This window comes from Callithrix jacchus, chromosome 5, assembly GCF_049354715.1.
Source record: "Callithrix jacchus isolate 240 chromosome 5, calJac240_pri, whole genome shotgun sequence".
NCBI classification, from domain to species: Eukaryota; Metazoa; Chordata; class Mammalia; order Primates; family Cebidae; genus Callithrix; species Callithrix jacchus.
The window spans coordinates 86532541-86559832 of record NC_133506.1 but is presented as its reverse complement, the minus strand read 5'-3'; the positions used below and the strand labels follow the sequence as shown (position 1 = coordinate 86559832).

At 52.9% G+C, this 27292-nt stretch overlaps 1 protein-coding gene across 6 annotated transcripts in view; it reads right to left on the bottom strand.

Moving 5' to 3' along the window:
* The window catches only part of CRHR1 (corticotropin releasing hormone receptor 1), a 49030-nt gene extending 24910 nt beyond the window's left edge, over positions 1-24120 (bottom strand). For 3 of the 6 annotated variants that reach the window (XM_035300246.3, XM_002748102.6, XM_035300245.3), the window contains exons 1-2: positions 23253-23578; positions 2378-2465 (exon numbers count right to left, since the gene is read on the bottom strand). Coding sequence is in view for 2 of the 6 variants with exons in the window: in XM_002748102.6 (XP_002748148.2) it covers positions 2378-2465; positions 23253-23285 (121 nt within the window). In the remaining 4 variants the exon portion in view is untranslated. Of the gene's footprint in view, positions 1-2377; positions 2466-2946; positions 3061-23252; positions 23579-23974 lie in introns of those variants that run through there. The other 3 variants (XM_078373399.1, XM_078373398.1, XM_078373397.1) reach the window with 2 other exon arrangements.
* Between the last annotated feature and the right edge of the window lie 3172 nt (positions 24121-27292).

Below are 27292 nucleotides of genomic sequence, written 5' to 3'. Positions count from 1 at the left end.
CCATTCATCATGGCCTGCTACCTGCAAGGACAGGTGACACCTTCGTGGGCTCAGGGATGTCACTCCTGACATAACAAACACGTTGATAGAGCCTGACCTGGCCTAAGGGCTGGGGGGCTGGGGATAGAGCTTTTCCTCACCGGCCCAGCCTCTGAGCAAGCCTCCTCCCTCCCCATCTCTCCCTTCTAGAACTCCAGACTCCTGCTTAAGGGCTTACTTCCCCATTCCCCATCACAGGTGAACCAACTTTGCAGCCAGATGCTGAGGGCTCCTTGTACCTTCCCAGGCTTCCCACTCCTCCCTCCTGACTCCTCCCTGGTCCTTCCGCCAAACCCACCTACCGGTCCTTGCTCACCTCTTGGTGTAGGGCACAGCTCTGGCTCTTTCCTGCCAGTTCATACTAAGGGTGTCTCTTAATATTCACCTTGAAACTTCCTCCTTCAGGAAGCCTCCCTGGATTTGCACCACCCCTGCCTAGCCTCCCTGCTCCCTCCGTCATTATGAGCAATCACTGGCAAGTTCCTTCCCTTCATTCCAGCTATACAGTAAGCCTTTTAAAAGCCTGCTGAGGCTGAGACAGGAGGATCACTTGAGCCCAGATCCGGGCTGCAGTGAGCTCTGATTGTGCCACTGCACTCCAGTCTGGGCAACAGAGACCCTGTCTCTACAAAATAATTTTGAAGAATTGCCGGATGTGGTGGTGTGCATGTGTAATCCTAGCTTCTCAGGAGGTGGAGATGGGAGAATTGCTTGAGCCCAGGAGATCAAGGCTGCAGTAAGTTACGATTGTGCCACTGCACTTCAGCCTAGGTGACAGAGTGAGACCCCATCTCTTACAAAACAAAACAAAACCTAGTATTGGCATGACGCTGTATGGTTTACAGTTTGTGAAATATTGCCATAAAACTTATGAATTGAATCTCATTGAATCTCATAAGAGATCCTTGGGGCAGGTAGCAGCCCCCCTGCCCCTCTACAAATGGGTAAAGTGAGGTGCAAGGGTGGTTGAGGGTATGCTCATCCCTGTGGCTACCAGTACCCGCCCCAGCCAGGACATGACCAGGCACCTTCTCTGAGCCAGCACAGGAACCCAGTGTGCCTTCTGCAAGTCCAGGGCTTGTTTCTCTGCCACCAGGCTCTCCCTAGTGAAGGAACAGCTGGCCAGGAAGCAGCTGCCCTGAGCTGTGGAGGCCTCCTGTCCCCCCAGAGCCAGCTTCAGAAACCAATGCCTCCTGCCTTCCTGCACACTTGTGACTGTTCTCCGCTAGTATACATCTTGCTCCCTGCCTCTTCGCACATGCATTTGTGGACTCAACTCCTGGACGAGACTGTGAGCCCCTCTTGTTTCGCCCAGTTTCCTGCATAGGGCCTGCTGTGTAGTAGGTGCTTCAGGAAAGAGTTAGTGTGCATCAAGGAGAGGCTTGAAGACTTAAATAGAAGGTCCACACGCCTCCTAAGTCTCCTCAGGTGCAGGGATCCTCTCCATTTTTGCCCAGCAGCAGCCATGCCCAGGACCACACCCACAGTTTTAAAAGACATGCCCTTTGGAGCCCAAAGACCTAGATTTGGGTCCCAGTCACTGCCATGTACTGGCTGTGCGGTGCCATGGGGGTTATGTAACTCTTCTGTGCCTCAGTTTCCTCAACCATACAAATGTCAGGCTTTAAACTCGTGTGAGGATGAAATAAGATGATTATGAAAAGCACTCTGTTTATGGTAAAGTGATGCAGATCCTAGTAATGTCTGCAGCCGTGCTGTCTTTCCCACTGGAGAGGTAGAGAGCACAGTGTTATCACAACCGGAAGCCAGGCTGCTGCGCTCCACTCAGGGCTCCGGCGCTTACTGGTTCTCTGCGCCTCAGTTTTCTTATGTGTAAAATAGGGACAACAGCACCTACTTTAGAGAGACATTGTGCAAATTGGGTTAACATAGCCCCAGTCCTTGGTCAGTGCCTGGCACGTGTTGGCACCCTGCAGTATCACACTCTGGGCATTTTTAGCTGCAGATTGTGGCAGCCTTTCTTCCTCCCCTGATGCCTCCTGGAGTCACAGCTCAGCAGCAAGGGCTGGGGTGTCTTCACCTGTGCCCATCCTGAAGCAGGGAAGATAACTACTCAGAATCCTTGTTGTAAGCTCCCCCTGGGTCCACAGATGCTACTAACCAACTGCAGCTCCTTCCCACCAACCTTACACCCAACTGCGGGATCCTTCTCAACACGGCGCTCCGAGGAGACTGAAGAATTGCTTGGAGCCCTAGAGAGGATGAGACTCCGCAAATCCTGCCTTAGCTCATGGTTCTGTGTGCAGACCCTGGGAGACCTGGGGTGGTGGCATTGTGGCAACCAGAAATCTTGCAGGAGGGGGTTGAAGGGGCTCACCTGAGATGTTGCCAGCCAGGGACAGGCTCTCGCAGTGCTGGTCTTGGAGGGAGGTGGAGACGGGGTTCAGCCCCAGAAGGAGAAGGGCCTGCAGGCACAGGAGGTGAAGGACATGTTAAGCAGGGGCCATGAGCCATGAGCCATCCAGCCTGCAGCTACCTGCTCCCTTTCCCACCCGTCACTCATCCACTTGCTTCCCAGACACCCGCCCCTCATCTCCTCTCTCCTCCCTCTGGGTCCTCTTTGCCTGGAAGGTCTGGAGTTGCCCTGTTTTTGGAGGGGCCTGGCAGGGAAGCTGACAGGAACAGGAACCCAGACTCCTAGGAAAGAGGTGAATTTTGCCCCTAGGGGCTGGAGCGCTGCCAGACTAAGCCACCTCCATCCCCATGGGATCTTGAGCATGGCCCAACGGTGCACCTCCACATACACCTGTGCACGCCCCATACCCTCACTGGCCCACAGAGCACCATGGCTTCACTGATCCCCATAGGTGCACCCACTTCCCTCCCTTCCTGCAGAACTGGCCTCTAGTTTTGTGAACCGCTTCCCCAGCCCTCGTCTCCACCTGCCTAATTTTCCATCATCACAGATTGTGCCTCATCGTTGATAATGCCTTTGGACATCTGCTTCGGCACAATTTTCCCTGGGGCTGGTGTGGCTGTGCCTATTTGCAGATGAGGAAACTGAGGCACAGAAAGGTTAAGGGAAAAATGTGTCTGGAGAGATGGATGCCCTATTCTAGGGAAAACCTTTGCCCTTCAATCTCCTTGAAGGCTCCGTGTCACTCTGATTACAGAATTTCAGCCCAGATGGGAGGGGAGCGGCATAGGCCCTGTACCTGGAGGGCTGCCCCTTCTCTCACTAAACCCACCCACACAACCATCGCATCACCCGCCTCCCTATAGGGTTAGAGTCAAGAGAGAGACCGAGTGTCCAGGGCCCCATTTCACTGTGTTGCCATGGGCAGGTTACTTGACCTCTCTGTGCCTCTCTGTGTCCTCACCCGTAAGAATAGGCATAACTGTCCACCTCCTTTCAAGCTTACATGATGTATGTATGTAAAAGTCCTCACAGCACTGCACGCTCTGTGAGGGCAGGGACTTTCTTTTGTTCATTGCACTCAAATTTGCTGAAGAAATGAATGACTGAGATTGTGTTTCTGGTATACAATAGGCACTCAAGAAGGATATATTGACTGATCTGAACTTGGTGGTTTTTATTTAGTTGTTGGAGGAGAGGTGGCTATTTCCCCTGGGATTTGATTCAAAAGGGGTTAAGAAACATGAGTGAGGGGCAGGGAGAGGGGAGCGTTGTAACCGGCCCTTCCCTCTGGCTGTGGGGAGCTGGGTGCCCGGTTACCAGCAGAGTTCCCAGACAGGATGGTAAGCCCAAAGCCTGAGAGGCCTCAGGGGAGGCCACTCTCCTCATCACCACCTTCACTTCTCTGCTGTTTCTTCTTGGGGTCCCCTCCGTCTGAGGCCCCCTGACCCCACGGCCAGGTGTCTCAGCCCCACCCCATTTCTGTACCAACTGCAAATTTCACTATAGACCCTTAGCTCTGGAAGCCGGCTTAGGATTTCACAGCAGGAAAATGAGACTGGGAGAGAGGTAGGGGCTTGTCCCTTGGTGAGCAAGCTGCTAGGCTAGGATGTAGGCTAGAAGCAGGGTGGTGGCCAGCCCAGGCAGCACGCAGCCTTCCTGTGAGGGGCTGGGACTCCACATGGTGAGTGCAAAAGCGAAGGGAGCATCAAAAAACTTAGTAGTCAAGATACAGAATATTTTCACATAATTATTTTTTAAATCAAAATTAGCGATAGAAAATACATGACGAGTAAATTATTGAAAACTTTTTAAAGAAAAGATAGGCTCAGTAACAGTGCTGGGCCATGTAGTAGTTTGGGATAAAAGGGGAAAAGTCAGCAATTATATTAAAATATCATCTATCATGGCCGAGTGCAGTGGCTCAAGCCTGTAATCCCAGCACTTTGGGAGGCTGAGGTGGGTGAATCACTTGAGGTCAGGAGTTCAAGACCAGCCTGGCCAACATAGTGAAACCCCATCTCTACTAAAAATATAAAAATTAGCCAGGTGTGGTGGTGGGAACCTGTAATCCCAACTACTCAGAGGCTGAGGCAGGAGAATCACTTGAACCCGAGAGGTTGAGGTTGCAGTGAGTCGACATCATGCTACTGCACTCCAGCCTGGGAAACAGAGTAAGTCTCAAAAAATATCTATCTATCGTGATTACTGAGGTTGCTGGCACCTCCTCTAGTGGTGGGCTTGAGGAAATACCTCACTTGCTTCACCCCGGGTGGGCCCTGCTCATGCACCATCTTCCATCCCTCCAAGCCAGACTCCATCCCTCCATCACTGCCCGTCCCATACTCCAGGGTTGTCCATTCTCTCTTCCCTGGACCCCTCTTCACTGGCCCCTTTAGGATCTCGGGACCTTCCCCCAGTCCTTAGAAGCAAACTGACTCCCTTTTCCATGTTCACCTGCTGGGAATGTTCTCCTTTATCCCACCCCACCTCACCCCACCAGGGCCACCCCCTTTCATGGCACCCACTCCCTCCCACTGCTGTCCTGATGATGAAGGCAGACTCTGCTCCCCTCCCTCCAACCCACATTCCAAGGTCCAGGAGAATAGTGCCCACTCCTGGTCAGAGCCTGGTCCCCCCACCCATGACTCACCCACATGGTCCCCTGAGTCTGTGGTGCCTGAGTCTGTAGTGGCTTTGTTCACTCCATTCCCTTGCTGGCACTGTCGTAGGGGTCTCTCTGCCCTGGACCAAGCTCCAGGCTCTGAAGCACAACCCCAGCCCCACACCCCCAGCCTGTGCTCTGCACACGGGACACTCAGCAAGATGGCATTGGGGTTATCCAACTCGATCCTGGGACTCAGAAGTGATGATAACAAACTAATTCATTTCTCTGGCCTCAAAGAACTTCCAACATTTTATTAATCAGTAATTAAACTTCACAGTCTCCGGAGAGATGGAGAAATATTTTTGCCCTCATTTTCCAAGTGAAAATGCAGAAGTAGAGAGAGGAGGAGGCCACCAGGCCAGCCGGTGGCTCTTGCTAGCTAAGCAGAAAGCTAAGTGTCCTCCTCATGACAAAGCTGCGCTGCCTGCTCAGTAATCAGCAGGGACCCAGATGCTGCCCTGTCCCCAGAGAGGGGCAGCTCCTTCTAGAAGAGACTAGAAATCCTCACTTCCTGTTTCCCACCCTATATCTCCCCATGCCACCTCCCCGCCCCTTTCTCTCTCTTTCTCTCTCTCTCTGTCTCTCTCAAACCGGGGGTCCCAGAGCCAGCTCAGCCACAGGCAAAGTAAAGAAACTGGTGACACTGGCCAGGCGTGGTGGCTCACGCCTGTAATCCCAGCACTTTGGGAGGCCGAGGCAGACAGATCATCTGAGGTCAGGAGTTTGAGACCAGCCTGGTCAACATGGTGAAACCTCAACTCTACTAAAAATATAAAAATTAGGTGGGTACCATGGCCCACGCCTGTAGTCCCAGCTACTTAGGAAGCTGAGGCAGGAGAATTGCTTGAACCCAGGAGGTGGAGGTTGCAGTGAGCCGAGATGGTGCCACTGCACTCCAGCCTAGGTGACAGAGCAAGATTCCAGCTCAGAAACAAACAAAAAAATAAACTGGAGACATCTCCTGTTTGACAGTATCAGCCCTGATGCCTGACATTCCACTTATCCATCTAATCCTTAAGCTGTGCCTCGTGCTCTGGTCTTTAGATCTCCTGCCTCGAAGACACATCACCTTCTATTCCCACCCAATTACTTACCATCTCCCCATGTCCAGGTCCTCCTCATGTCTGCAACCCTCTGCCCATGCAGTCTGTGCCCCTCCCCCACCCTGAGTCACTTGGTCCACTCTGCATTCTTCAGAGACCAGTTCCAGGACCCGTCGCTTGGCAGCACCTGCCCAATCCTCCAAAGCAAAGCAGCTCAGTTCTCCCTCCAATGTACCCTTTTCCCGGTGCGCTCTGTACACGCATTGGACCCTGTGCTCATGAGGCTCACGAGCAGAGCCCTTGGACCAGCCCTGAGTGCAGGAAAACCACCTCGGCACAAAGCACTTGAGACCCAAGGCACTAATTAGATGGCAAATATACAGGCTAGAAGTTCTTATTCTCACATCTTAATATCCTGGTATGCACAGAGGAGCAGAGCAAATTTCGATTCATCAGAAAACCAAGCCAAATGCAATGGGCTAGTCTGCCCTTGGCTGCCTAGAACCCTGACACTTCTGTCTCTCTCTTGAATGTGATGGTTCACAAAGCCATTTTCTACCAACAGATGCCTAGTGTTGCATTATGCAAAGAAAAATGCTTCTTAAAATTCCCAGACCAACCTTTCCTCTCCAGAAAGGTCTGCTCTGTAGTAGAATCTGTGCCTGTGCCACCTCTTGCTCTGTGGAAGGTTTGTGAGGGCTTCTGCCTGATTCCTGAATCACACTTCCATGAAAAGTCCAGCGGTTTCCTGGATTTTACCTCCCACCATCTGCTGGTCTCCTTTTCAAGGTCCACTGTGGTTTTCTGTCTCCAGCAACAGACAATTACTGCACTGGCAGGGACAGGGCTCCAAAGTTTCAAGAATGTTGTTTGTTTTCCCTTAAAATGGAAAATTCTCTCTGTGTGTGTGTGTGTGTGTGTGTGTGTGTTTTTGAGACAGAGTCTTACTCTGTCACCCAGGCTAGATTGCAGTGGTGCAATCTCAGCTCACTGCACAGAGCGGGGCTAGAATGAAGCTGCCATCCCAATTCCCAGTGTGATTTTGGCATAAAGGTTAATCACACCCAGAAAATGCTTATTAGAGACCATAAATAACCTTGTTGCTGCAGCTCAGTTTGGTCTTTAAGGCACAAAAGAGCAATTTCCCTTGATGTGAACCGCCTCCCAGGTTCAAGCAATTCTCCTGCCTCAGCTTCCCAAGTAGCTGGGACTACAGGCCTGCACCACCACACGTGGCTAAGTTTTTTGTTTTTAGTAGAGATGGGGTTTCACCATGTTGGCCAGGCTGATCTCAAACTTCTGACCTCAAGTGATCCACCGCCTTGGCCTCCCAAAATGCTGGAATTACAGGTGTGAGCCACTGCTCCCGGCAAAAAAAAAAAAATGAATTTTTAACTTGGGGAGCAGGCAGTGTGAAGATCTACAAATAAATGCAGCCTCTGTGTGAGATGAAAACCAGTTTCCTAGGGAGGGTTCTTGGCTTCCTTTACTTCTCACCAACAACCAGCACCCCAAAAATGGTGAGAACTGTGGTAGGGGCATATGGTAAATGGGATAAAGTAGACATGTCACCTCTGAAATCAAACCAAAGTGCTTTCGGCCCTTCTCAGATGCCTCTGGCTCCTCCACTCCATCACCAGCCCCAGCCACTGGCTGTCCTTTCAGAACCAAGTTTTCAAGCCCTCATGTGATTTACTATCTTCCACCAAGTAGAGAAAATCCAAACGGCACTGAAGCTGAAGCTGGCAGAGTGTGAGGCTCACTCACTGGCTAATGCCTCACTTCCATTCACCAGCCTGGCAGCCCCAAGGCTCCGAATAAAACTTGCACCTTGGCTACAAATCTCCCCACTCACCAAAGAGCCAAACCTTCAAGGTTAAAGTCTGAGGCCAAGGGTGTGTGCGGCTCGATGACAGCATCTCGTAAAAGGATTTTCCAAAGATCTAGTGGGTCCCTGGCATGGAAGGGAAAGCAGATCATGCAGATCTCCTGCTCCCCATTTTAAGTCTGGGGTAGTTGACGTGCCCAATGTCACAGAACAGTTTTTAGGAGCTAGGAGTCAGTAAGCAGGTGCTCCTGCCTTTCAAGATGAACAATAAGGAGAGTCACGCCTTTTGGCTGGCCAGGCGCAGGTCAAGACCGGGCCTTGGCAGAAAGGAAGGCAGGGGAGAGGGAGGTGGCGCAGGAGCCCATGGAGGGGGTGGAGGGCCAGGCTGCGATGTGGCCTGCTCCAGCCTGCTGCAGCTGCTACCCACGCCCCCACCCCCAGACCCAGCACAGAGTGGGGCTAGAATGAAGCTGCCATCCCAATTCCCAGTGTGATTTTGGCATAAAGGTTAATCACACCCAGAAAATGCTTATTAGAGACCATAAATAACCTTGTTGCCGCAGCTCAGTTTGGTCTTTAAGGCACAAAAGAGCAATTTCCCTTGATGTGATGATTTGGTAATTAACCTTTGGGGAGGGTCCTGAAGTGCCACTGGAGGGGGTCAGCCATGGCATCTGAGGAACAGGGAGAAGGGAGCCTGCTTTCCCTCTCCCTTCACAGCTGGCACTGATGCTCAGCTTGGGAGAGTCCCAGAGCCCCCAGGAGTCAGGGACCACACTGGCCTTTGACAGAGCCACAGCTTGAGAGCAGATCTTCAGCATGATTCCTCACCCTTCTGCTGAGCCCCATGGCAGTCCTGCCACTGACTGTGTGGCTTTGGGTGAGTCACCTGACCCCTCTGGGACTCCACTACCTCATCTGCAATGAGGGCAATGCAGTATATGTTACCCACTTCACGGGGAGATGGGCCACTTGCAGGAACCCACGAGAGCTGCTTCTGCAATGTGATGTCCTTACCAGTCAGTGTGACTTGGCTTCTCCGGGCCCCAGCATGCGCCTCCATTGCAGAGGGCGGGCCTGGAGCAGCTTTCCTGATGTCCCTTCTGGGCCCTGGGGGAGGCCTGGCAGGTAGGACCTGCCTCTCCTTACCTTCCGTCAGTTCCTTCTGCCTTCCCAGGAAGCTTTCCTTTGGGAAGGAGTTTTTCCGCTTAAAAGAAAGTTGCTTTTTGGGTTCGAAATCCACTGGATTGAGTGGTGTCTCCGACCCCCGTGCTGGTTTGGGATCCTTTATTCAGAGTCCAGGGCTCAGTACATGATTTGGAAAAAAGGAAAGGAACTCAGAAGAGATGGGGAAGGACAGACAGACACACACATCCGTGACGATGGCAACACGAGGTGCAGACTGAGGCCAGGGGGCCATGGCGTTTCAGATGGGGTCAGCACTGTGGCAATGAGGGTGGGCTTCCTGGGGGAGGTAAGATGGAGGATGGGGCAGAGTGGATGTGGCTGTCAGAAGGAGAGAGAGGGCCTTCCAGGCAAGGGGAGGGTCCTGAGCTTGTGCTGGTGTGGCAGGCCTGCAGAGACGCTCAGACACTGGGCTGAGATGGATCCAGTCAGCCTGGAGCACCATGGCAGGTTCCTGAGCAGTGAATTCTCCCAGCTTGTCACCCCCATCATCCCAGCCAGACAGCCCAACTGTTCCATGGAGGCAGTTCTGCAGGTCAGGGTGAAACCAGGCCCTGTTGACTTCCCTGGCCTGGGAGACTCACAGACTCTGACTCAGGGCCTAGAGATGTCCCTGTCTCCCTAGTGTGGCCAAGATCACAGCTCTCCCGGGTGACCCCACAGGCAAGGTCCCCAGTCCACACTTGCCACCTGCTGGCCAAGGTCCTGGGTCCTGGGGTCCTGCAGGCGCCACAATCTCAGTCCCCGACCCTTCTGACTCTGCTTTGCATTGCATTGTATTCAGGTGGAGCCTATTTTAAGCAAAGGCAAGAGAAGAAAATCTAAATTCGATAAAGAAATGAGGTCATATATAAAGATTTCTCTCAAAAGCTGGGTCTCCCATTGCACTGAAATACCTGGATATGGTTTGCAGAAATAAAGCATCTGTGCAATCACCCCTTCAGAAACGTCTCTGTACCTACGGGGGATATATCTGTAGTTACGGACTAATTGAATACAGGAGCAAGGCAGGCCCCACATGCAATTGTGTGGTTTCTGCACAATTTCTCGCCACAGCAGTGCCAAGCGGAGGAGTCAGGGAGAGACATGCAAGATGTGTGCCAGCAGAGGGGACCCCATGGGGCGCCTTCTCCCATCCACCAGGAGGTGGAGACCAGCCAGATTCAAACTAGACTAGGGACAGAGGGCAGCAATGCCAGGGGTCCCTTCTCAGCCCAGGCTTCTGCTCTGGAAGCAGCCTCTTCTCCCCACCCCACCTCAGGCCTGAGCCTCCTCCCACAGCCTCTTTCAGTGACAGCCACAGCCGGCCTCCATCTCAAGGCAAAGAGCCTGTGCTTTCCCCCAAAGTGGGTGAGCACTGAAAGATTATTCCAGGCAGGCGAGAAATAATTTATTGTTACATTTAATTAACTTAAATTGCTGTTGTACAGAGAAGAAAAAATGGAAAGGAAAATCTCCTGCCTACAGTTAAGGGAGGGGGATGCCTGGGTGTTCCCCGCCACCAGTCTTCTCCCTGGGGCCCCCGGCTCAGGGTGCCCCTGCCCGCCCTCTCTGGTACTTCACGCCTCTGCTCCCTAATAAAGCCTTGGAGCAGGGCTAGAAACAGGGGTCACCTGTCTCCTCCACCCCAGTGCAGCAAGGGCTGTGAAACCCCAGCTCCAGAGTCACACACACCCCTCTAAGGTCTCAGATGTACTGTTTGTTTGGGTTATAAGCTCCCTGTGGGCAAGGTCTGTGTTTGGCTATTTTTTTTTTTTTTTTTTTTTTTTTTTGAGACAGGATCTTGCTCTGTCACCTAGGCTGGAGTGCAGTGGCGCAATCTCAGCTGACTGCAACCTCTACCTCCTGGGTTCAAGAGATCCTCATGCCTTAGCCTCCTGAGTAGCTGGGATTACAAGCACCCGCCACCACACCTGGCTAATTTTTATATTTTTATTAAAGATAAGGTTTTGCCATGTTGGTCAGGCTGGTCTCGAACTCCTGACCTCAGATGATCCATCTAACTCGGTCTCCCAAACTGCTGGGATTACAGGCATGAGCCACTGTGCCCAGCCTGTGTTTGGCTATTTTTGTATCCTCAATGGGGCCTGATTCAGAGCAGGCCCCAACACATTTGTTGAATGCATAAATGACTGAGTGAATAAGTAAACAGATGGGTTTTCACTTTCTGCCCCCTTTGACAATGGGGTCTCATGTTGATTCCCACCAGGACATTGTGATGGGCCTGCTCACTTTTTGTCATTTTCCTCTGTGTTCCTCCTGCTCATTAGGAGCTCCCTCTCCTCTCCTTACTCCCAGCATCGCCCCACACCGTGGATTCCAGGAGGGTGTGCTAGAGGAGAAAGCACTCTTGGTGGGAAGCACAGGGCTGGGACCCCATTCTGAATCTGCCAAACTTGCTGTGTGATGGTAGAGAAATCATTTCCCCACCTCAGTTTCCTCGTCTGTAAAATGGGGAGGTCACTGTGTTCTCTACATTCCTTTCCAGGTCTGAATATGCCTGGGCTCCAGGACTTACAGAAGAGTAGAAATTCAAGTCTCTCAACTTGGGGATGGAGGGATCCTTGTCAGAATCTTTCATCTGCCCCTTCCTACCTGTGTGACCTTGGGAGGATCACTGAACTTCTCTGAGCCTCATTTTCCCCATCTGTAAATGGGGCTGATAGGGATAAAATATTCACACCCCAAAGCTCCTGGAGAGATTCAACAACATGGTGCATGTAAAACAGCACAGGGCCGGCTGTACAGGAAGCACACATGGCTGCCACTCGTTACTCAGCCTTGCGCGTTCTTCCTTACTGACTTGGCCTTTCTCCCCAGAAGGGCCCCCTGCCCACTCATGGCATGCACCCCACTTTCCAGTACCACTCTTTCCCAGAAGCCAGCAGCAGTCACTTACAGAAGTGGAGTGTCCATCCTGGTCAATGATACGGGTTTGTTGGGCATGGGGGCAGGGGGTGCCCGGAGCGCAGCTGACCTCCCGTCCTCCCCGTCTTCCCTCCGTTTCTGCCTCTCATGCATTTCTTGCTGCCCATGTTGGTGTGATCTGCTCTTGAATTCACTCATGGATGATTTCTTATAGCTCATGCCTTCCTGGCCTCCTGCCTCTCTCCTCCCCAACTTCCCCTCTCCCTGTCTTAACCACCCTACCTTTCTCAGTCTTCCCTGACTTTCACTTTCCTCCTCCCTTCTTTCCTTCCTTTTCTTTCTTTCTTCAGCTTTTACTGAAGGCTTGTGCAGTGCCAGGCCCTGTAAATTTCTTCACTGGGTCCTTGTTGACCCTGTGAGGCAGAGCCCTTACTCTCTCCCCACTGTTCAAGCGACAGACTGATGCACCCAAGATGGTAACTTGCCCAGGGTTTGACTGCAGTAACTGGAGGGACTGGGATTGGAGCCGGGCTCCTGCCCCTGGCAGCACAGCCTGTTTCCCTGCCTGCCCTGCCTGCCTTCCCCTCCCTCATCCCCATGACAAGCCTGGATCCTCCAAAAGACATACGGGTACAGGTTTCCTTTACTTTTCAAACTCTGGCTCCTGGCTGCAGCCCAGCTCCCTCAGAGCAGGCAGTGGGAATTGGGAGGTAGACAGCAGTAGGACTCTGTCAATGGGTGGGACTCAGGAAGGTTGGCTCTCACAGAAGAGGGGAGCCCAGCTCAGGATTCTGATCCAGCCCCTACTCTTGGGAGCTGTTAGCTGTAAGTGGCTCCCAGATACTGGGAAACCATCCCTGAGGGGGTGCAAGGCAGAGCTGAGGTGTGGGGACAGCCGCAGAGACACCAGCTACGCAGGTGACACTATCAGCTGTGCTCTTGGCTCTGCGGCTCTCTGACAAGTGTAAAGTGAGGGGGATTTCGGTGTTGGCAGAGAAAAGATGTCCTTTCAGGAGCTGTGTTTTAAAGGGATTTAAAGAGGGCCAGGAAGGGAGAGTGAAAGTGGTGGCTGGAAATTAGGTTCTATTTTATCTAAAATTGCTAAAGGCATTGGGGCTGTTTTTCCTGGAGAAACAACTTCCTTCCAAGGCTATGGGAGGTCAGTTTAAAGAGGGCTGCTGGACCATCAAACCCCACTGAGCAGGGATATTGAGGGCAGAAATAGGACAGACCATACAGTCCATAAAGCAGGAAATCTTCTGACTCTTTGCCTATAAAGGCAGTGACTTAGACAAAATCAGAATTTCCCGACAGTGCTTGACACCTGACCTGGGAGATGGAAAATCCCATTTTTTACACCTCACCCCAAAACTTGGGCTTCAGTAGGCTGTGGGAAGCTCAGGGGCCCTTCTATTTTTTTAAATGCTCTCTAGTGATTCTGAAGCATCAACAGAATTGAGGATAACTCAGCTAGCCCAGAGATGGTCACCTGGAGGCCATTTTGCCTCCCAGGGGATGTTTGGTAATGTCTGAAGATATTCTTGGTGGCCATAATCAGGAAGGGGGAGGTGCTACTGGCATTTAATGGGTAAAGGCCAGGAATGCTGATCAACATCCTAAAAGGCCAGACCCCATAGCGAAGGATTATCCAGCCCCAAATGTCAACAGTGCCGAGGATGGGAAGCCCCAGGTTGGAAGGTTGCAATGCTCCATCCCAGCTTGAAGACACTTGCTGGCCTGCCCGTTATGGGGGTGGGGTGGGAGAGGAAGGTGGCTGTATGGGGGACCTTGGAAAGAGTGGGATTACAAGAGGGAGGTGCCTTCAGGGCAGGAAGACACCTTGGATTGCCCTCTTCCTGGCGAATGCCCTGTGCGACCTTGGACCAGTCAGTCTCCCACCCCCTTGCCTTAGTCTGAAGGCAGGGGACTGGTGGGAATGACCTTTCCTGGCCAGCTGGGTAGATGGGAACTCCTTCCCCTCACTCACTGCTGTCCTGGCCCTGCTGGGTCAGTGCCTCCAGATCTCCTCCCGCAGCGTGTGACCAGGAGATGCAGGAAGGTCTGCCTGCTGATGTGGCCAAAGTTGAGGCATAAGCAGCCCAGAAACAGCCTAAACAGCAGCCTCTTCCCGGAGTCAGCGAGCTGAGCTCACCCAGCTGAGGCTCCAGCAGAACCTCCCCAGGGCCGGCACCTCAGAGGCAGGAGGGAGAGCCGGGTCCTGGACCCTGAAGCAGTTGGGTTCCTTTATCCTGGATGAGTGCAGGGAGAAGGGGTAGAACCGATGTGGGGCTAAGTCCTGTGAGCTTAGGGGAACCCACACAGAGCAAGGCTGCTCTTGCCCCACTAGGACCTGCGACCACTGATCATGGGTCCTCAGCTCACCTTGGTGACAACTGCAGATTGATGAGTGTGACAAGGAGGGAAAGGGGCTTACTCAGAACCTGCTACCAGGTAAGGGGTCTGAGCAAACTAAAGAGTTTCCTCCTTCTGGATAAGGGTTCTTCCTTCTTCCGTCGCCCAGCCTTGGCTGCCAGAAAGAGGCACTACATCACTCGCATCCATGCAATGGAGCCGCATAAGTGTGAGAAGCACAGCAGGAAGGCCAGGCTGTGTGAAGGGTGAACTGGAGATCTCGGCCAGGCAGTGAATTCTGGCCCCCAAGGAAGGCTTTAGGTCCGTGCTATTCAAAGGGTGGTGAGGACCAGTCTGACTGGTCAAGTTTGCCAACCACAAGCAGTTGGTTCCTGGTCTATGACTTGATAAGCACAAAAATGGAGAGTAAGCATTTGGAAACTTTGATGTGAATCCATCCCTGCTGGGACATCCAAGCATGCAGTTAAGACACTCATCTCGACAAACAGGGTCTAGACCAATTCAGACGCTGTCAGACTTGCCAGGTGAATCACATGGTTCAGGCTGCGCATCAGGACCACAGGCCAATCTGCCATGGATTGGAAAAATTCATGCGTTCCTTCCCCACAGCTAGTTTGAGGGCCCTGCCTTAGCTGGAGGACAGAGTGCAATCAATACCTGGCTCACCAGGAAAGGCCTCACGGAGGAGGCGGGTCTTGAGTGATGGTTGGGCTTAGTTTTGAGGGGAGTCCTGGGGCAGGCAGCACAGGGTGAAGGAAGGACCCCACCCATGAAAGCAGCAGGTCCCACTGACCTTTGTTGGGAGCAGGCCCCCTGCGGCAGCACAGGCATTTCCTCCTTCATTCTGCATCATGAAGACCCAAAGACCCAGAGAGGTTGTGTGATTTGCTTGAGGTCACCCATCCAGGAAGTGACTGAGTCAGCCCCAATGTCAGGCCTCCTGCCCTGTCAGCTTTAGGGACAGTGGTCCTTCCTCTAGGGTGCACGAGAGCCCCACGTCTCCTAGCCCTCCCATTTCACAGCCTTGCAGCAGCTTCCACGGTCAGGCTGTGAGGCTCCAGCCGTCAGCAGAGAAAGGACATCCCAGACTGCCTCCCCCCAACACCGACGTACAGGGAGCTGGAGGGGTGGGATGCTGACAAACTGGATCCCATGAAGGTACCAGGAATGCCAGTGCTCTCGGCACCCCTGCCTTGACTGGCTATTCCTGCCTCATCACCAGGAGAACCAGGACAGCACCAGGGAGGGACCCCCAGGATGCCACTAGGGCTGCCTCCCCAGTCCCTGCTTAGGGACTAAAGTGCCTGGGACCTGCTCTCTGGAGGCCCCAGCTTCTGAGACCTTCGCGCCCTTTTGTTTCTGAGCCCAGCACCACAATTCCCTCTAGCAACATCCCCATCATTCCTGCCCAGAACTGCTCATGAAGCAAAATGCTGCCTGTGTGTGCACGTGGACAACACCCCAGTGCTATGGGGACCGGGGGCGGAACACAGGGCAGTGCGGGAATCTTTTAATGTTACTAAGCCGTGTGGCAGCATAGCCCTTGATAAGCCGTTGAGTCACAAATCCACACGCGGAGGCAGAGAGGGACCTATCTGTCTGGCTTGTCACTGTGTCTTCTGTCGCCATAGCACTTCCACACTCAGACAGATGCTCATCGGGGAGCTGGAGTAGGGAGAGGCCCTCCATTTAGTTCAGCATCTATTGTACACCTACTGTGTGCAGTTCTGGACTAAGTGCTGGGCACACAGAGAGTGTGTGTGTGTGTATGTGTGTGTGTGTGTATATATGTGTGTATATGTGCGTGTATGTGTGTGTATGTGTATGTGTGTATGTATACGTGTGTGCGTGTATGTGCATATGTATGTGTGTGTATGTGTGTGTATATGTGCATATATGTGTGTATGTGTGTGTATGTGTGTGTGTACGTGTGTGTGTGTGTAAGGGTATCTTTCTAGTCTAGGCAGAGCTCATAATCTATGGTGGGAACAAGGGTTCAGGTTAGATGTGGGTCACAAGGGGTCTGTGTAGAATTTGGTTAGGAGGTGTTTTTGAGCCCCCTATCGGGGGCACATCAAAGAGCTGGAAGACCCCATGTTGTGGGACAGCCCAGGATCCACCACGAGCTAGAGGCTCACACCAGGGGAAGGGACGAGGTGAGAACAAAGGAACAACCAGTGAGAGACAGACTTAGACTGGAGGGCTTCCTGGAGGAGGAGGTGGGGATAGTTCAGAAAGACTTTGGTGTACATGCCCGGTAAAGATTGGCACAGAGAGACTTGGGGGCAGAAGCTCCTGTAAGAGAAGCATCAGAAATGAATATTCTATTCTGCTGGGGGTGGAGGGTGCAGGGTAGGAAGGAGAACAGTGAGACCAAGGCAGAGGGCCAGGGGTGAGAAGCAAGAGATTCGAGCGTGCCAGGTTCTTTCCCCTCTAGAAGGAGATAGGAGGACTCAACGGGGTCACTTGTGGGCCTTCGTGCAAGAGCAGCTTGGCCAACATAGTAAAACCCTGTCTCTACTAAAAAATACAAAAAATTAGCTGGGCATGGTGGCGAGGACCTGTAATCCTAGCTACTGAGGAGGCTGAGGCAGGAGAATCGCTCGAACCCAGGAGGTGGAGGTTGCAGTGAGCCAAGACTGCACCACTACACTCCAGCCTGGGTGACATAGTGAGACTCCATCTCAAAAAAAAAAAAAAGAAAAAAAGAAAAGAAATCATCCACCTTAGCAGGCCCCTGGGCACCCCGCCTGGCCCTTGTTCTGACAGTGCAGTCAGGGTCCCCAGTGCAGGGGGCCCAGACCTGTGAGGACTGTGCCTCAGATGGTGCCTGGACTGTCCTGCAGCCGTTCCCCCAGGAAAACCACTCCTGGACCCGGTTTGCCTTTCCAGCCCACACAGCCCAGCCCCTCATCCCCCTACCACACTTCCTTCCCCATCTCTGTGCACAGGCTGCCCACTCAGCCTGGTACCTCTGGCCTCTGCTGAGCTCGGAAGGGTTTTCTAGAAATGAGCCCTTCACACACCTTGCCAAGGAGGCTGAGAAAACAGGGAGGGAGAGATGAATGGATCACAGAGGGAGAAAACTCCCCAATGTAAATGGCAATGCTGCGACCACCTCTTTTCCTAGCCTTTCATCCCGGGCAGGTGCCTTTCAGCTCTTTGGGCTTTTATACCCACCAGGGATGATGATCAATAAGTTGTCCCAATTCTCCTAGAGGTCCTGACACCCCAGTACTCTAAAATTCAACTAAGGTTCCCACTGCGCCTTTCTTCCTGAGAGCCCCCACTACCTCTTAAAACTCCAGTGGGTAGACTCTAAAGTATAGTGGTCAGCCTAGATCAAGCCTTGCCTCCCTGCTTCTGCAGCCACGGAAGTGGCTGGACCAGTCTAGCCAGTTTTCCCGGGCTCTGACCTAGGCGCACTGGCTCCCAACCAGACTGACTGGGGCTTGGAAACCAGCTGACATGTGGAGGGGGCAGGTGCATGCCCCACAAATCCCACCTCAAAGCACCTTGTTGAGGCTGCTCTCTGGGCCCAGGAGCGCCATGGAGGTGAGATGGCAAAATTGCCTGTGGTTAGAGGGCAGAAAACAGCCACAAACATATTAATTTTCCCAGAAACAGTTTTGTGGCGGCTGGGTGGACAGTTGTCAAAGAACCTGTTTGGCTAAAGCATTTGAATCCTTGGTTCTACATGAAAAGGACCTGTCTTCCAGAGCCGGATTCTGACATGCCCGGTTCATGAAGCCCGCCTCCCTCCCTTCCTGCCATCCTTTCAATTTTGTTGAAGCAGATATCATGTACTCTGAAAACAAGTGATTAATAATCTGTGGTCTAATAGAATCCAGCTAGTTATTTTCAAAATAATCGTTTGCATCAGTGAGTGAATCATTTTGCATTATCCTCCCTACATATCTCTACTTTTAGAGTCAGGTTTTTCCACAACAGAGATGTTCGGGTCTGTCTGTGACTTTCAAGCGAAGCTGATGGCTGGTAGCTGATCCCTTTTCCCCAGGGACTGTGAGAAGTGCTCTGAGGCAGGAGGAGTTGCATATGCCAAGTACCCTTCCTCTACCCCCATCCCCTCACCACTCCTCCTTTTGATGGCGTTTCTTGGACTGAGGAAGTTGGTAAGATTTATTAAGTGACTGCTATAGCTAATATTTATTATGCAGTTACTGTGTGCCAGACACTGTGCAACTGTGCATAATTTCATACTTGGCATCTCAAGGTCATTATGATTATCCCATAAAGCAGGTATTATTTCCCCTGATTTAGACAGATGAAGAAACTGAGGTTCAGAGTGATAACTTGGCCACAGCTTCAGGGCAGATTCAGGATTCAAGCCCACATTTGCTTCATTTGCTGTTCCTACCCATACAAGATGTTGACTGCCACATTAGGCGCGGTGAGGGATGGCTGTCTGAGAGCAACAAGTCCAAAGACAAGCATTTCAAAAGGATGCAGGCCGGGCCCGGTGGCTCACACCTGTAACCCAACACTTTGGGAGACTGAGGTGGGAGGATCACTTGAGCCCAGAAGTTCGAGACCAGCCTGGGCAATATGGCAAGACCCTGTGTCTACAAAAAAATTAAAAATTAGCTAGGTGTAGTTGGTGCATGCCTGTAGTCCCAGATACTCAGGAGGCTGAGGTGGGAGGATCACTTGAGCCCAGGAGGTTAAGGCTGCAGTGAGCTGTGTTCACACCACTGCACTCCAGCCTGGGGAACAGAGGGAGACCCTGTCTAAAAAAAAATTTTCCTAGGGACTCTGCTGACAGGGACCTCTGAATTTAGGTAGACAGGAATCATTTGTAATTAACAAATCCATTCTTTGACTATTAAAACTGCAGCTGAAATCTCGACCTGGCTTTACCTTCAAAATGGGCTCACAGTTCTTTTGTTGATACTGTGAGTGATTAGGGTAGAATCAGAGCTGAGAGAGATCACCCCACTCCCTCTTTTAACTGAGGAAGAAACGGCCCAGATCACTGCTAGCGACCTGCTCTCCTCCAGACACAGCAAAAGCACTGGAGTTTCACGGGCTGAAGCCCCACCCCTAAGGGATTCTCCAGATCACTAGGGTGCTGCGTTGGCTGGCGGTTGTTTTCTCTTTTCTAGTAACCACAGTGGGCTTAAGGGGGAGTTCTAGTCCTTTCTGCATCAGAGATGGCTTTTCAGCTAGGGTGGTTTGAGCATCTCTCAGCCTTCTGTTTTGACATGACATCTGCATCCTGTGGGAACAGAAACAGGTTCTTTCCAGTTGTACAATACCTAACAGAAGAAGCAACAATAAAACCATCCATCCAGTCCACAAACATTTGTTAAACACCTACTATGTGCAACAATTGTGAGGCCCAGCGCCACAAAGGGTAAAAGATGAACAGTGCTCTCTGAGGAGCCAAATGTTAGAGAGGGTGAGAAATGGATTTTCCACTTGAGCTTGTCCTCACTGGCTCTGGGTGAGTATTCTACTTTTCCATTATCTACACACTCCTCTCTATGGCTGGTCATTTCCAATCAGATGGGCTTGGCCAGGCTTTTGGACCCCTCTCCGACTTTGCCCCCGGTCTGTGGGCAGGCCAGTAGTTCCCGAAGGCTGCAGGAGCCCACTGGCGCACGCTGGGCTCATCGTTTCACATTCCTCATGGCTCCTGCCAATGCTCCCCTCGAAAACCTGGCTCCATATCATTTAATCAAAGAAACAACTTGGAAATGGCCCAGATATGCACCCATATAGGGACGGCAAAGTCCATTCACTTGCAGGCAACATGCAGACATATTCTCCCAAGGAGGCTCCGGATAACGTGAAACAGACTTGGGCTGTGACACTGGGGAGTGGGCTGCCCGGCAGCCACAGCTGTGCCCAGACAGGTGCTTGAGAAGGGGACCTGTGGGGGTATTTTTTAAATGAATTACACAACAGCTGGATTCAGAGAGTGAGGTTGCAATCATTTTTCCATTCTGGTTTTCAAACTTTGCCTATAGCTGCTAAGTTGCTTACATAAGAATAACAATAATAATAAAACCAGCTCCCTCCTGGGAGATCACTCTCCTGTTAGAACCCATGGAGAGGCCTTGCCTTCTGCACCCCTCACAGACACTGGGACCCATGTTTAGAGTCACACTCCACCTCCCTGTGAGGAGCTGCAGTGAGTGCGTGGGTGACTCCCAGGTGCTCAGGCCCCTGCCCCTTCCTGGGGATAGAGACAATGTCTTGCCTGTCTTCTGACTCATGGCCACTTGCACACACATCGTCCCTCCCCACTCATACATACACGGTCACACACCCTGTTTCTCCCCATTTACACGCATTTCCCCCCAGGACTCTGTAACCGGTACAGTGCGAGGCCCACAATATAGGCCCCAGAGTGGACCCTTCCCAACATTGGCTGACTTGCTGGGGACAGCGCTGGATTTGGGATGAACACTAAGTCCCTAGATTTATACTCTCATGCTGGCAAAACTACCTGGGCTCTCATCTGGCTAAGATCTAGGGTGAGGTTTAAGGGGCTTAACATATTTTCTGGTAATGGCTGGGCACAGTGGCTCGCGTCTGTAATCCTAGAATTTTGGGAGTCCGAGGTTGGCTGATCGCTTGAGCCCAGGAGTTTGGAGACCAGCCTGGGCAATATGGTGAAACCCCACTTCTATAAAAAATACAAAAATTAGCTGGGTGTGGTGGTGCATGCCTATGGTTCCAGCTATTCTGGAGGTTGAGGTGGGAGGATTACTGGAGCCCAGGGAGGTTGAGGCTTCAGTGAGCTGAGATCACACCACTGCACTCCAACCTGGGTGACAGAGTGAGACCCTATCCCAAAAAAAAGAAAAAAAAAAAGATATTTTCTGGTAAAAGCAAACAAAACAAAGCCTTATATCAGAGTGCCCAGGTTTGAATTCTGACTTCACTATTCACTGGCTCTGTGACCCTGAACCAGTTACTTAGCCTCTCTGTGTCTCAGGAATAATTCCTACTTTCTAGGGCTGTTAGGAGGACTCAATGACTTAATATTTGCAAAGCAGGTAGAATAATGCCCAGTGAATTGTACATGCTACATAAGTAAAAGAAAAAAGCAACTATTTAATAGAAACCAGCTTTGAAACCAGCATTCGCTGGCCATTCCCTGGCTCAGCCTCATTCATTTGGTATTTACTGAGTGCTGACTGAGTTTATTAGGCCAGTCATAAAGAGCACACACCCCACTATCTGGTAGGAATAACAGAAATAAAAAGACTCCCCTTTTTTTTTTTTTAAAGAAAAACATGATCATTCTAAACAGAGATTTGCACACAACTCTAAAGAAGGCCAGAAAAAGAACATTGATCTATTTCAGTGTAAACTGGAAAAAAAAAAAAAACAAAAACACCCACATTTCAATCCTTTGAATCCGTTCAAAAGACTGAATTTGGTCTAACTGGTTTGTGCATTTAGACCAGGCTTCGATACACACAAGACTTTTGGAAAATATTCCCATTCAGTGCCACCTATTCGACCTCTCTGGATGTTTTTCTTCACCTTCCTCATCCGTCTGTCTCCTTGAACGCCCAGAAAATAATCTCTGAGTTCATCTCTAGCCCTCAGGTAACAGACAGGGGAGGGGATGTGGGTTCAATGAGACCAACCCTCAGTCATTTCAAGAATCAACTTATAAATATCTGGGGAGGGGCAGGATTAGAGAAAAATCTCAGTAACTTGTAACGTCTCATTAAAAAATCTTGGTGCTTTAACTCAAACCACTTGGTAAGCCGCTATACGTACAGTTGGTTTAATAACTGATGGAAAAATGAAATTCCGCCAATCCGCACCCCTCCCCCAAATCCACCAAAGTCTCTTTAATGTAATCGCTTTGAATGCCCCGAACCGGGTCAGGCTGGCGTCTACGTCTGTGGCTGAAGCGGACCCTGAGGGATCCCGAGCCCCGGGCGAGGCCGTGCCCAGGCGGGTGCGGCACGGGGTTTCCCGGCAGCCGCGCAGAGGCCCACCCGCCCCTCCGGCCGGCTGCAGCGGGCGCGCCTACACCTTGCAAGACCAGAACGCTGTGGAAAGCGCTCGGGGCTGCAAGTGACGCCTGGCACTAGGGGCGGGCCGGACTGCCGGCCTCCCGGCCCTTCCCGGGCGCACACGGCCCTTGGGCCGCCCCCGCCGCCCACGAAGTTCAGCGGGCAGACGCTGGACGTAAGGTCTGGCGACTTTCCTAAACTCCAGCGACCGATCCGCGTCGCAGGGTAGGCTGCGCAGCGCGGGGATCTCGGTGCCCAGGCTCGGAGAGCGAGTGTTGCGCTCCCGGGCCGCGGCGAGGGAATGGTAACCGCCGCCGGAGGCACGGTCCCCTCCCCCGAGACTGCGATATTGATCAAGGGTTCGCAGGCGCGGGCCGCATTAATCTCCCTGGACTCGCAGCTTGCAGCCGAGGAGAAGGAGCAGGATGCGCTCCCGGGACTGGGGCGGGGGCGGGCGGAGTCGGGGAGCTATGAGAAGGTGCTGGGGCGAGGCGGGGAACCCCGCTTCAGAGCCTCCCGTCCTGGGGCCGGGGTCTGCAGGGAGGGCGTGGGAGGCGGAACCCAGCGTCTGCCCCAAAGCCTAGAGCGATTCTTGGCGCGGAAACGGCTACCCGAGTGGGCAGACCCCTCCTCCGCCAACATCCCGGCGGCTCAGCCACGATTTCTTTTCTCACCTGAGTCTCCCCCTGCCCACCAAACCCTGGCTCCAAAGGTCCAGAGAGTTAGGCTGCCCCAGAGCCCAGCCTTCCCCGACCTGACTGCCGCTCTCCTGGCGCCCCCTCCTCCATCGCACCCACAGCCCGGCCTGTCCCGCGTCTGCCCGGGGCTGGGGGCGCTCGCGCTGGAGGGCGGGCCGGCGGGCTCTTACCTTGACAAGCCGGAGCTGCGGGTGCCGTCCCATCCTCCGGCTCGCTCGGTTACTGTCCTGAACGCCCGGGTCCCCCAGGCATCCCAGAGGGGCCGGCGGGCTGCTGCGGGCTCGGGCAGCACGCGGTGGGCGGCCGGACTCCTCGGTGGCTGCCCCGTGAGGAGGCGCCCGGTTCCGCGCTCCCCGTCCCCGCAGCCCGGCCCGGCCGGCTCTCGCTCGCCCCTTCCCGGGGAAGTCTGGCCGCCGTTTCCCGACTCAGCCCGGCGGGAGGCCGCTTCTTGCCAGCCTAGCCCCTGCCGCCTCCCGCAAGGTCCGCGCGGCTCCTCGCCTTGGCTCCCCGCCCCCTCGCCCAGCTTGTCCCCTCCCTCCCCTTTCCCCTCCCCCTCCCCCCCGCCTCTCCCTCTCCCTCTCCCTCTCCCTCTCCCTCTCCCTCTCCCTCTCCCTCTCCCTCTCCCTCTCCCCTCCCCTCCTCTCTCCTCCCCTTCGGTCCCTCCTCCGCGCCTCGCCCCTCGGCTCCCTCCCTGCCCCTCGCCCCTCGGCTCCTTCCCCGCTCCCTCCTCTTCCCCTGGCCCGCCGCCTGCGCCCCGCCGCCAGGATCCCCTTTCCCTACGCCCGGGTTTGCGGCAGTCCTCCGGGCGTGCTTGCGGCGGTGGCGGCCGCCGCAGCCCGGGGAGAAGCCCGGGATGGGCGAGGGGGTGGCAGGAGAGGATGCAGCCTCCTACCTCCCGCCGGGCAGAGGTCCGGGCCTGGGAAGTCCAGGGGAGCCGGGGGCACTTGGGCGGGGGTGCTCAGGTGAATTTATGAGGGCGAGGCTATTGGTGGCGGTGGAACAGGGCGGTCCCCACTGAGCGAAGCCGCCGCAGAACCCGGGGAAGCTGCGACCTGCGTTTGGGCAGTTCCCGCCCTGCAGCTGGCTAGCGGGAGCTCCTCGCCGCCCCCACTCCAGCCGCGCCGGGCTCCGAGCCCGACTCCCAGCACCTTTGGCATTGACGTGCCTAGTGCGCGCTGAGACGCGAACGTTCTGCAGGATGAGCCCTTATTCATTAGTTCGTTCCTTCGTTCATTCGTTCATCTTACAATCTGAGTGCCTGCCCACTTTGGTTCAGGCAAGGGGCTGGATCTGGGAACCTTTTGGACCCGGGAGCCCCAAGATGAAAGGGAGACGGCGGTGCCCTGCAGGACAAGTGGGCACTGAACGCAGCCCTGGGTAAAGCCAGGTGCGGATTGCGTTGCAGCGCGGCGAACCCGGCTAGGAGCCTGCGGGCTGGGGGTGGGGAGGCCACAGCGCCCCCTCCCGGCCGAGTCTTCAGGGCAGCGTTGGGGCTCCCGCCAGACCCCGTGGTCGTCTTCTGGATTGGCTCACGAGCTCCCCATCCCAGGAAGTAACTCCCAGCCCTTCCGGATGAACAGAACTTTTGACGTCCTCTTCCCTCTTCCTCTCTCCTATCAGAGCTGATAAGGGAGAAGAGGAGTCACTGGGAGGTAGAGAAATCTTCACCCGCAGAGCCTAGGCTGCCTGGCCTATGCAATCCTTATAGGGTACACCAAAGCACCTGAGGCGCGGGCAATCGGCTTTGAAATCAAACTGAACCCACCTGCCCTGCATCCTGTGCACTGCTATGCCCACCCTACTACTCCCTCCCACCCACTTCTCAGCACAGTGGGCAAGAGCCAGCATGTTCATGGGTCCACTGGCCTTCATTTGGGGCTGGAGTCATTTTAGGAGGTCATATGATCCAACATAGAATTTACTGGTGAGAAAATGGAGGCACACAGAGGGTGGTGACCTGTCCAAAGTCCTACAGCTGGTAAGCCTAGTGCTCCCTCTCCTGATTGCCAGCTCACAGCACCTGGAGGGCTGGGCCCTAAAGGGGCCTGGGGCTCTGAAGTGGGGAGGGTCATTGCCCAGGAAGCCAGCTGCTCACATGGCTTAGCCACACACCTGGCACTTTCTAGGTGAAGCACACAGTCCCAAGTCTTGCAAAACCCGCATGGTTGTGCCGAGCTGGGCACTGACTCACCCCAGCCAACCCCAGATGGGATGGACGTGCTAAGCAGGTGGCCAACTAACTGGCCTCAACAACAGTTAAGTGCAGGGCAGTCTGATGTCATGCAGGTTCTGGAGTCAGGCGGCCTGACTTTGAATCTTGGCTTTTCCACTAACAAGCTGTATAAAGTAAGAGAATTATTTAACAATGCCTCAATTTTCTCATCTATATAATCGGGATAGAAACGCTACTTCTGAGAATGGTTGGGGAGTTAGAAGGAGCTGATATTTGTAAAGAGCTTGGAACGGAGCCTGGCACACATTGCAAGAACTTGATGAGGGTTAGCTGTAGTCACCAATACGATCATCATCATCAACATCAACATAATCATCACGATGGAGTGGACTGGATGCTCAAGTGTGAGGGGCAGCTTGGTCCCTCCCTCTAGGCGATTCTTTGTGGGGAGCAGAAATCTTGATAAGAAAGTCACCAGCAGCAGTAGATTTGGGAATCAGAGGAGAAGAAGCCGGTTGGTCCTCTAGGAGCTTTGGCCAGGCCCAGTCAAGGCCCCGCTCCCTCCCTGGCCCCACCTTGGAGCACACTCTCTAGGGACTAGACAGTTCCAGCTTCTGTGTTTCTCTCTGCTTAATAAACACCATCAAATTTTGCCTCTCTGAGCCCCATTATCATCTCCTTGACATGATCTTTAAATATGCTAATGCCATCGATTGGACTGCAATCAAGCCTGGCTCTTCCTGACTTTTTTGCCCAGGAGTCAGACCTTCTCGCTTTTTGAAGTGGCGTCTACAGATAGCACATTTCATCCTGTTCGTGTTGATTTCACTGATTTACCTTCCACCCCACCACACCCCACCTCAGCGGCAGACTAGCAGGTAGGAGGAGGGAGGCATCTGCCTAATTCCTCGACCTACTTATTAATAGTTTTGGCCTTGGCAGCCTCAGGGGGGTTATAAAGTTTGGCACTTAACATTCCCTCTTTAAAAAGGTTCAATATCCCCTTTCATTTGTCCTGAAGCTACTTTCTTTCACCTTCAAGGGCCTGGCTCTCATCTCCTAGGCCTGGTGAAGTTGCTAGTGTCTGCCCTGTCCCTCCCTCCCATACCCTGCCTCCCCTCTCAGCCCTAGCCAGAGCAGCCCCATGGCTTGGGGTGGTCTTAGCAGCCTCTGCACACCCTCCTCAGGACAGGCTTCTACTCCATTCCAGCATTCTTTTCCCAGCCTGATCTTCCCCAAACTCTCTTCTCATCCCATCCCTCCCTTGACCTCTCCCCTTCCTGTCCAGGCCTGCAGCAGAATCGGCTTTCATTCATTTAATCTGCCAGATTTGTAAGAAAGGAGAAATGTGAGGATTCCAAACAGGAATAAAAGATAATTGCTTGTCCTTCCAAACAATAGGAGAGACAGATTTGATGTAATGATGGTTAAGACCCGGGTGGGGAGGGCTGAATAGATACCTCCTACCTGTGAGGTTCCGCTGGCTTAACCATCCCAGGAAGGTTGATGGTCTGAAACGTACTTCTCAGACAACTGTGGCAAAGGACTGGTTCTGCATTTTTATATTTCTAATCTGTCACAGGCCAATATGATTGCAAAACACTGCAGGAATGAATTATTAGAAAAATGCAATAAAAGGTAAGTTGTGGTGGTTCACACCTGTAATTCCAACATTTTGGGAGGCCGAGGCAGGCAGATCACTTGAGGTAAGGAGTACAAGACCAGCTTGGCCAACATGGTGAAACCGCATCTCTACTAAAAATACAAAAATTGCCTGGCGTGGTGGTGCCCGCCTGTAATCCCAGTTACTTGGGAGGCTGATGCAGGAGAATCACTGGAACCTGGGAGGTGAAGGTTGCATTGAACCCAGATCTTGCCACAGATCTTGTAATCCAGCCTGGGCAACAGAGCAAGACTCAGTCTTTAAAAAAAAAAAAAACAGAAAGAAAAAGAAAAGAAAAAAAAAAAGAAATATGCGATAAAAAAAGACAAAATGAAAGCCCAGTTTTAAACACTAGCACATCATATGGATATAAA